Source organism: Propithecus coquereli, unplaced genomic scaffold (assembly GCF_000956105.1).
Source record: "Propithecus coquereli isolate 6110/MARCELLA unplaced genomic scaffold, Pcoq_1.0 Scaffold119, whole genome shotgun sequence".
Taxonomy (NCBI): domain Eukaryota; kingdom Metazoa; phylum Chordata; class Mammalia; order Primates; family Indriidae; genus Propithecus; species Propithecus coquereli.
The window spans coordinates 5,711,989-5,721,901 of NW_012135969.1; the positions used below are offsets into that span (position 1 = coordinate 5,711,989).

At 48.0% G+C, this 9,913-nt stretch overlaps 1 protein-coding gene across 1 annotated transcript in view; it reads left to right on the forward strand.

Moving 5' to 3' along the window:
* SP2 (Sp2 transcription factor) overlaps positions 1-9,163 on the forward strand; it is a 14,709-nt gene extending 5,546 nt beyond the window's left edge. The window contains exons 3-6 of the mRNA XM_012662924.1: positions 1,086-1,398; positions 5,593-5,767; positions 6,027-6,220; positions 7,913-9,163. Of these exons, the coding sequence (XP_012518378.1) occupies positions 1,086-1,398; positions 5,593-5,767; positions 6,027-6,220; positions 7,913-8,013 (783 nt within the window). The 3' untranslated portion in view covers positions 8,014-9,163. The remainder of the gene's footprint in view (positions 1-1,085; positions 1,399-5,592; positions 5,768-6,026; positions 6,221-7,912) is intronic.
* The last annotated feature ends 750 nt before the right edge of the window (positions 9,164-9,913 follow it).

Consider the following 9,913-nt stretch of genomic DNA (forward strand, 5'->3'; position numbering starts at 1 on the left):
GTGGCGTCAGCCTAGCTCACAGCAACCTCAAACTCCTGGGCTCAAGCGATCCTTCTGCCTCAGCCTCCCGAGTAGCTGGAACTATAGGCATGCGCCACCATGCCGGGCTAATTTTTTCTATATATTTTTAGTTGTTCAGCCAATTTCTTTCTATTTTTTTAGTAGAGACAGTGTCTTGCTCTTGCTCAGGCTAGTCTCAAACTCCTGAGTTCAAGCAATCCACTTGCCTCGGCCTCCCAGAGTGCTAGGATTACAGGCGCGAGCCACTGTGCCTGACCTATCTATATATATTGAAACTTACAAGTTTCCACCAATATCTCTAATTCCCATCGTACACCACTGAGTTCCACCTAGTTTTCTCCCTTTCCATGTATGTAACTCCCTTTTCTGACAGTGAGAGCCCTCACTCCCATTATCCTTAATATACTTCCATTCTGGGTTGGTGCCCCCATATGTAACCAGTTTCCCACAGCCACCAACTCTCCCATGTGGACACCCTCCTCGGCCTGCTCCTGCCAGCTCCTCCCCCACAACACCCTCCTCACCCCCTGCAAATGCCTTCCTCGCCTACTCAGCCTCTAACATACATTTTTTAAGGCTTTTGATGCATATTCCCAAATTTTCTTCCAGCAAGGCTAGCCCAGATCATACTCCTACTTAACATGTGAGTGATTGCCTATTTCTTGCTGTCTCGCCAATAATGAGCATTATATTTTATTTTGTCCAATCTGAATCAGAGAAAAATTGTTTTTCATTAACATGTGGCTCTCAAAGACTAATATGAACCTGTTTTCATTTCTTTGATGGTCACAAGTGCACTGCCTTCTAAGTCTCCAATTCTGAGGTTTGACAATTATGTTTTTACATGCTAAGTAAATTAAATGTTTGGTATCAAATCAATAATAGTCAACATGTGCCAGCTCAGTATAGGGATGCCATCAGCCCTTTGTTGAACATCAACAGTGCAGAGATGGAGGTTTGGGTGGGAACAGAGGCATTCCAGTTCTCACTTGGGCAAGGAGATTTAAGGTTCCAGGAGCCCAGTCTTTCCTGGGCACTGACTTTTTCTTTCTGGCCCCGCCCAGGTCTACATCCGCACGCCTTCTGGTGAGGTACAGACGGTCCTTGTCCAGGACAGTCCCCCAGCAACAGCTGCGACCACCTCTACCACCACCTGTAGCAGCCCTGCGTCCCGCACTCCCCATCTGAGCGGGACCAGCAAAAAGCACTCAGCTGCAATTCTCCGAAAAGAGCGCCCCCTGCCAAAGATTGCCCCTGCTGGGAGCATCATCAGCTTGAATGCAGCCCAGCTGGCAGCAGCTGCCCAGGCAATGCAGACCATCAACATCAACGGGGTCCAGGTCCAGGGTGTGCCTGTCACCATCACCAACACTGGCGGTGAGGAAGGCCCCTGCGGCCAGGGCGTTGGCAATGGTGCCTGTGCCCCTGGCACGTGGGAACTGTGGGCCAGCCCTGGGATTTCCAGTAACAACAGTGAGGATCCAGCCCTTCATAGCTTACGGGCACGTCCATCTGTAGCTTCTCATTTAGCTCTTACAATAGTGCTGAGAAATAGTGTAAGACACATGTCCCCATCTGACAACTGAAGACTTTGAATGTGATGGAGAAAATAGATGTACTCAGGAGAACTTTTCAGCTGATGTCCAAATGCAAAAAAGGCTACTTGGGGGAGAAAGCCTTGCGTTAAGGTTGGAAGAAAAGGAGGCAGCCCTTGGTAGTGGGAATAGCTTGTGCTGCACTTCAGTGCATTGGTGAGATTTACGCTGTGAAAGTGGCCTTGCAAATAATCAACGGAAAAATTGAAGCTATTTACCAAAAATGGTTCCTTACATTCTTTCCCTGGGTAAGGGGCAGTTTTTAAGGTAGTAGGAGCTCTCTGAATCTCCTCTCTTCACCCTTAATGAGTTTTTAGCACTTCATGCATTTGGTTTTCCCACTAGAGGTGACCCCAAAAGGGGAGGACAAGGCATTCTTAGGACTTGATTTTTCCCAAAACCCATAGAACTGTGTCCTTAGTCTTTAAAATTTTTTTATTTTTGGCTCTTCCAGTAAGAACCGGAAAACCTGCTAGACAAATTCTAAAAGAGCTATAACACTTGTGTTCTCACTCTTATTAACAAAAATCCCTGGAGACCTTCCTGAAAGCAGAGTTGGTATTTCACAAAGGCCTAAGGATGGAGGAGACTCAGGAAGAAAAGCTCCAAGACAACTGAAGATAAGACCCTTCCCAATGGAAATCATGTGGGCAACATCTTTTTTTTTTTTTTTTTGAAACAGAGTCTTGCTCTGTTCCCTGGGCTGGAGTGCCGTGATGTCATCCTCGCTCACAGCAACCTCAAACTCCTGGGCTCAAGTGATCCTCCTGCCTCAGCCTCCTGAGTAGCTGGGACTACAGGCATGCGCCACCATGCCTGGCTAATTTTTTCTATATATTTTTAGTTATCCAATTAATTTCTTTCTATTTTTAGTAGAGACAGGGTCTCGCTCTTGCTCAGGCTGGTCTCGAACTCCTGACCTTGAGTGATCCACCCGCCTCGGCCTCCCAGAGTGCTAGGATTACAGGCATGAGCCACCACGCCCAGCCTGTGGTTGTTTTAATTAAAAAAAAAATAGGCCGGGCACAGTGGCTGATGCCTGTAGTCCTAGCACTTTGGGAGGCTGAGGCAGGAGGATTGCCAACAGTTCGAGACCAGCCTGAGCAACATAGTGAGACCCTGTCTCTACAAAAAATGCAAAAGTTAGTCAGGTGTGGTGGCACACACCTGTAGTCCCAGCTACTCAGGAGGCTGAGGCAGGAGGATCGCTTGAGCCTAGGAGTTTGAGGTTGCAATGAGCTATGATGATGCCACTGCACTCTAGCCCGGGCATGAGAGTGAGACCTGTCTCAAAAAAAAGAAAAGGAAAAGCCCCTGCCATCGAGGAATATTTGATCTAGTTGTCCATAGACAGTGGTTAACAGTGGGAACTTGTACAATCTCCTGGGTGGAGAAAAAGTGCCCTAGAGCTGTGGCTGTGGAGGTCATACAGGAGGAAATGAGAGGTCTGCCCTAAAATGCCTCCTCCCTTCCTCCCTTCTGGCATATTTTATGTTGCCAGGTGATTTTTTATAAATTATTTATTTAGCACAGTATCTGCAAGGTCCCATTATCAGACCTACCTTACAGGTAAAGAACTGAGGTGATACCTGCTCAGGTGCACATCTTAAATGCCTCTCCTCCCTTCCATGAGGTCTGTATCTTGAGATCGATGGAGGCAGGACTTAAACCCAGGTCTTCCTAAGAAAGTAATCATGCATATGCAAAAAAATTTAACCATATTATTTTTTAATGACTACATAGTTTTCCATTATCCTGATGTGCTGATTATTATACAACTGATAAGCTGTTAACTGTTTGTCCAGGCTGTTTCCAGTCCTGTAGCTAAATAAATTCCTAAAAGTAGGTCAAGGATATGCACATTTTTAAAAAGTGTATTATATTCTATATTAGAGGTTGGTAGTCTACGGTAGTGAAGTCAAAACTGGCTCACCCACCTGCTTTTTTTTTTTTTTTTTTTTAATACTCTGTCACCCTGGGTAGAGTGCAGTGGCATCATCACAGGTCACCGCAACCTCAGACTCCTGGGCTCAAAGCGATCCTCCTGCCTCTCAGCCTCCTGAGTACCTACAGGCGCACACCACCACGCCTGGCTAATTTTTTCTATTTTTGGTAGAGATGGGGTCTCATTCTTGCTCAGGCTGGTCCCCTAACCTCAAGGATCCTCCCGCCTTGGCCTCCCAGAGTGCTAGGATTATAGGCATGAGCCACCATGCCCCAGCCCACCCACCTGCTTTTGTAAATAAAGTATAATTGGAATGCAGACATGCTCATTCGTGGTGCATAAGCACTACAATAGAGTTGAGTAGCTGAGGCAGAGAATACATGGCCTGCAAAGCTGAAATATTTACTATCTGTCCCTTTTCAAAAAAAGTTTCTTGACCCTTCAGATGTAAATACATACACAAAAAAATCAGATTTGAAAAAGGGCTGCATATCAGAAAACTGGGAATGACATTTGTGTATTTATTAGATGTCCTGAGGTTTATTTGTTGGCTTTTAGCTGAGGAATTAATCCAGGAATTAAAAATAAACTCAGTCAGGATCACAGCAGGATTGTTTTTTTCAAAGAACTTTTTCCTGTGATCCTCTTGTCACTTCCGAATGCTTTAATTCCTACACACAGGGACACTCCACATACCACAATACAACCATAAAACCCAGGAAATTAGCAGTGAAGCACACTACTATCTAATTCAGAGACCCCATTCGGGTTTCACCACTTGCCCCAGTAATTCCTTTATGGATCTGATCCATTATTACACATTATATTTAGTCGTCCTGTCTCCTTAGTTTCTTTTGATCTGAAACACTTCCTCATTCTTTACTTGACTTTCATGACTTTGACACTTTTGAAAACTACAGGTTAGTGTTCCTCTATTCAGGTTTGTGCGCTCCTTCCTCATGATTAGATGCAGGTTATATATTTTTTCCTTTCACAGAATTGCTGCTGTGTTCTCACTGCATCCTAAAATGTAGAACAAAATTTCAATTTGCTCACTTCCTAGTGATGGCTAAAGTGATGCCTGGCAGATTTCTGCACCTTAAAGTAACTTTTTTTCTCTTTATAATTAATTAATATGTTGTAGGGAGATAATTTGAGACTGTAAATAGCTCATTCCTCATCAGACTTTTGCCCACTGAAGTATCTTGTGCTATGAAATTTTTTATTTAACTTTTTTTTTTTTGAGACAGAGTCTCACTCTGTTGCCCTGGCTAGAGTGAGTGCCGTGGCGTCAGCCTAGCTCACAGCAACCTCAAACTCCAGGGCTCAAGTGATCCTCCTGCCTCAGCCTCCCGAGTAGCTGGGACTACAGGCATGCGCCACCATGCCTGGCTAATTTTTTCTATATATTTTTAGTTATCCAATTAATTTCTTTCTATTTTTAGTAGAAACAGGGTCTCACTCAGGCTGGTTTTGGAACTCCTGAGCTCAAACAATCCGCCCACCTCGGCCTCCCAGAGAGCTAGGATTACAGGCGTGAGCCACTGCCCGGCCCTCTTTCTATTTTTAGTAGAGGCGGGGTCTCACTCTTGCTTAGGCTGGTCTTGAACTCCTGACCTTGAGCGATCCTCCCACGTTGGCCTCCCAGAGTGCTAGGATTACAAGCGTGAGCCACTGTTCCCGGCCATGTGGGCAACATCTTAAAGTGAATTCTGCCTGCATAGTACAGTGCTTCAGGCCACTGACTCTGAAGTTGGCGGCCGGAATTGAGATCCGGATTCAACCCCTTACTAGCTGCATGACCTAGATGTTTTTGAGCCTGTTTCTTCATCTGTAAAATGGTGATGATAGTACCTATTTCATGGGGTCATGAAGATTAAATGAGTTACTGCTTATAGGGTCTCTAAAATGGTATCTTGCACATAACACGCTCTCAAAAATATTAGCTGCTACAGTTTTCATCCTTATGTGCAGAAGGGAGGAAAGTTTGATCCAAGGTTTCAGGCTTCCTTGCCCTCTTCATCCCCATAGGGCAGCAGCAGCTGACAGTGCAGAATGTTTCTGGGAATAACCTAACCATCAGTGGGCTGAGCCCCACCCAGATCCAGCTGCAGATGGAGCAGGCCCTGGCCGGAGAGACCCAGCCTGGGGAGAAGCGGCGCCGCATGGCGTGCACGTGTCCCAACTGCAAGGATGGGGAGAAGAGGTAACTCAAAGAGAGGAGCCAGGCTGCCAGGCTGGCCTGTGCTGTGTTCCCCAAGCCCCTGCCTGGGACTGTTGCCCAGGACTTCGAGCCAGCACAGACCCTGCGGGGAAGAGCTGGTGGCTGTGTGCCACCCTGCCTTCTGCCTTCTCTGTGCTCTCTCACCTGACCCTACATCCCCACTCCATCCTGTTCCTGCCCCATCTTCTACCTCCTCCCTCTCTTCCCATTCCCTCCACCCCACCCTCATCCCAATTCTCAGGTCTGGAGAGCAGGGCAAAAAGAAGCATGTGTGTCATATCCCCGACTGCGGCAAGACGTTCCGGAAGACGTCCTTGCTGCGGGCCCATGTGCGCTTGCACACTGGCGAGCGGCCCTTTGTCTGCAACTGGTTCTTCTGTGGGAAGAGGTTCACGCGGAGTGACGAGCTCCAGCGGCACGCTCGCACCCACACAGGTCAGCTCCCCCCACCTCAGCACCCTCCACCCACACAGGTCAGTCCCCACCTCTGCCCCCACCCCCACTCTATCACCCTTAGGAACATCGACACTCGGCCCAGCCAGGAACTGCCACGCTGAGCAAGCGCTACAGAATGTCCAGGGACTATACACGAGATTCTTTCAAGCCATTCCTCTATCGCTGTTGTTTCCCAAAATAATGTCATTGCATTTCCCAACCTGATGGATGACTTCGGCCATATCCGCCTAGGTAGTTATTTAACAAGCACTGATGTTATGTGCCAGGCACTAAGTACTCTACAGATTACCTAAATTAATCCTGGTAAGCACTCTGTGGGAGGATACTTTGATTATGGTCATTTGCTGAGGATGGAGAGGTAGCCAGGGCACACCGCTAGGGACTGGTGGAGCTGGGTTCAAACTCGGGCTCTGCCACACTCTTAATCACTATCCCACACTGCCCTTTCTACTGCTTAGTGCTTTTCCTTAAATTGTTTCATCTTTTTTACTTAGTTATGTCCTAAGCAATATATATATATATATTTTTTTAAGACAGAGTCTCACTCTTTTTGCCTGGGCTAGAGTGCCATGGCGTCAGCCTAGCTCACAGCAACCTCAAACTCCTGGGCTCAAGCGATTCTACTGCCTCAGCCTCCCAAGTAGCTAGGACTACAGGCATGCGCCACCATGTCCGGCTAATTTTTCTATATATTTTTAGTTGTCTAGCTAATTTCTTTCTATTTTTTTTAGTAGAGATGGGGTCTCGCTCTTGCTCAGGCTGGTCTCAAACTCCTGAGCTCAAACAATCCGCCTGCCTCGGCCTCCCAGAGTGCTAGGATTACAGGCGTGAGCCACCGCGCCTGGCCCCGGCTTATTTTTTTTAGTTTTAGTTGTCCGATTAATTTCTTTCTATTTTTAGTAGAGACGGGGTCTTGCTCTTGCTCAGGCTGGTCTCAAACTCCTGAGCTCAAACAATCTGCCCACCTCGGCCTCCCAGAGTGCTAGGATTACAGGCGTGAGCCAACACGCCCGGCCCCTAAGCAATATTTTTGATTTCACAGGTTTGACATCACAGTTATAGTTTTATGTACTGGCAAATAAATGCAAAACTATTAGAAAAATGTTCATCTTTCTACCACCTGAAATTGTTCTGGGTGGTCTCTGGTGGTCCATGCACACACTTTGGCGAACACTGCTCTAGTGAATGCCCCCAGTGAACAGACCCCTGTCCTGGGACTGGGGCTAGACGGACATGTGAGCCAGGGTGGTTTGGACTAAGTGAGTGCTCAGGGCTGGCAGTGTCAGGATGGAGTGGGGTTTTCCTGAGAGGGTGAAGATGCTGATCCAGGTTCAAGGTCAGAAGGACAAAGATCAGAAGAAAGCAGGTGGACGGCCTTGCACAGGAAGACTCTGAGGTGCAGGGGCTCAAAGGACAAGGCGTGAGAACAACGTAGACTGAAGAGGTCAAATGGGGGCAGAGAGAAATGTGACTTGATAAAAGGGTTTAGATCAGTAGACACTAGGGAGCAAATGCATAAGCAGGAGGTAGGCAGAATGTGGCGACAAGGCCATAGCAGCTTTATTGGGTGCCCCTCACATGTACCCCTCCTTTTCGGGGCCAGGACAGTGTCTGTGCATGGGCTTTCTGGATACATGGGCTTTCTGGGTGACAGACATCTCCTCTTCCCAGGGGACAAACGCTTCGAGTGTGCCCAGTGTCAGAAGCGCTTCATGAGGAGTGACCACCTCACCAAGCATTACAAGACCCACCTGGTCACGAAGAACTTGTAAGGCCAATGCGGCGGGAGGCCCCGAAGATGCAACCGCCGTCTGTGTCCTGCCTGGTCCCCTGGCAGAAAGGAGCCCCATGGCTACCCTGGGCCCACCCTCAGGCCCCCTCCTGTTCTGCGACTGTGTCCCGCGGCAAGGGGCTCTGCTCCCTGTACTCTCCTCCTGAAGCCGTCTGGCTCTGCCCTGGCCCTTCCCCTCTCAACACGAGCTCCCGGCCTGCCCAGACTGTGGACACTGGCCGTGCCCAATGAGACGTTCTAAACCAGGACGCGTGGGAACCTTATTTCCAAAGGAAAAACATGCATTTCACTCCGTCGAGGAGCAAAGTGAGCCCCCACCCTGCCCCACTCCCCACTCCCCACACTGCCGGAGTCGCATCGTGCCATGACCCCCACTCCTGTGCCTCCCTGGCCCCATCAGCCACTCTGGACGCGCTGGGGCCCTGCCCCGCCGGCACCCACTTCTGGAGAGGCTCAGGAGGCCACCTCCACTCCACGTGCCCCAACCCTGCCACAGGTCTCCTCCAGCACATTCCAACTTTCTATTAACAAGTCAAGATACCCCCCACTCCTCCGACTCCACCCTTTTTCTATGGAGAACGTTGCCTTATACTCTCTACTTCAGATGATGAACACTGTGTATTGTGTGTGCTTTAAAGAAGTTTTATTTAATTGCTCCCTTGTTCCTTTCCTTGTTGTTCACCTCCCCAACGCCTGCTTTCAGTTGAGGGTTTTGGGGGGCAATGATCAGCATATGAATTTTTTTCCTCACTCTAGCAATTCTCTTTTCTAAATGACACAGCATTTCAACCCAAATCTGGATTCAGATGAACCACCTTCACATCTGAACCTCCTCCCTCTCCCCATCATCTCACCCACCTGCCCGGCCCAAGCTCTACTTGTGTACAGTGTATATTGTATAATAGACAATTGTGTCTACTACATGTTTAAAAAACATATTGCTTGTTATTTTTGAGGCTTTTAAATTAAACAAAAATCCAACTTTATTTTTAGTTGTAACTGCTTGAGGTATGTTTTATGAATTAAGTGACAGATTTGTTATCCTTTATTAACGATGTACTTTGTTGGTCAGCACTGGGCTGACAAAAATTTTTTCTTGCTAATAAATTTAGTTGCCTGAGGCAAAACCTGCAACTTGGCAATTTGCCTTCCTTTGTCTTTTACCTTGGAGAGCTCAGAGAGGACTCAGAGGAGGGAGCCACAGTCTCTCAGAGCCATTCACACTGGGACCAAGGTAGGACCTTGCTCTCCTGACCCCTGGCAACTCCAGGCCACAGCCTGCAAGGGGTCGCAGCCACATGACATGGCACCGGCACGAGACCCCAGAGCACCTCCAGAGGCAAGGGCCCAATGCAGGCGTTTCTGCATTTTTCTTCTATAAGCCAGTTTGAGTTATACCACAAAGCGGATACCACAGAGTCAAGTCACAGCAATGACTTCCTTAACCAGGAAGCCAACTCCTCCACTCACTCATCTCTCCAACCCCTAGAGGAAGGCTTTGGCCTCAGAGCCCACTAGTAAGAAGCCTGGAGAGAAAAGCCAAAGGGGCTATGGCTCAGTCCCTTCCAGAAGGCTAGAGTCTGGCAAAAATGCAGTTCCCCAGGGGCCAAGGGCCTGGCCAAGGTGGAGGACCAGGCAGCTAGAGGCCTGGGAGCCCAGCTCCACCCAAGAGAGCACCCTGGCCACAGATTCTGGTTTTTTCTATCCCCTGCCCAGCAATCCCCAGGGAAGGCAGCAAGTTGAATGTACCTTTTGGTTTTAGCAAGTGCTGTAGATCTGAAATTTTGGTGGGGATTTTTTTTTTTCCAGAACTAATAGGAATTCAGGTTATGATGTTATGCAAATTAAAAGATTGGAGCTAGCTCAGTACATGTGTTTTA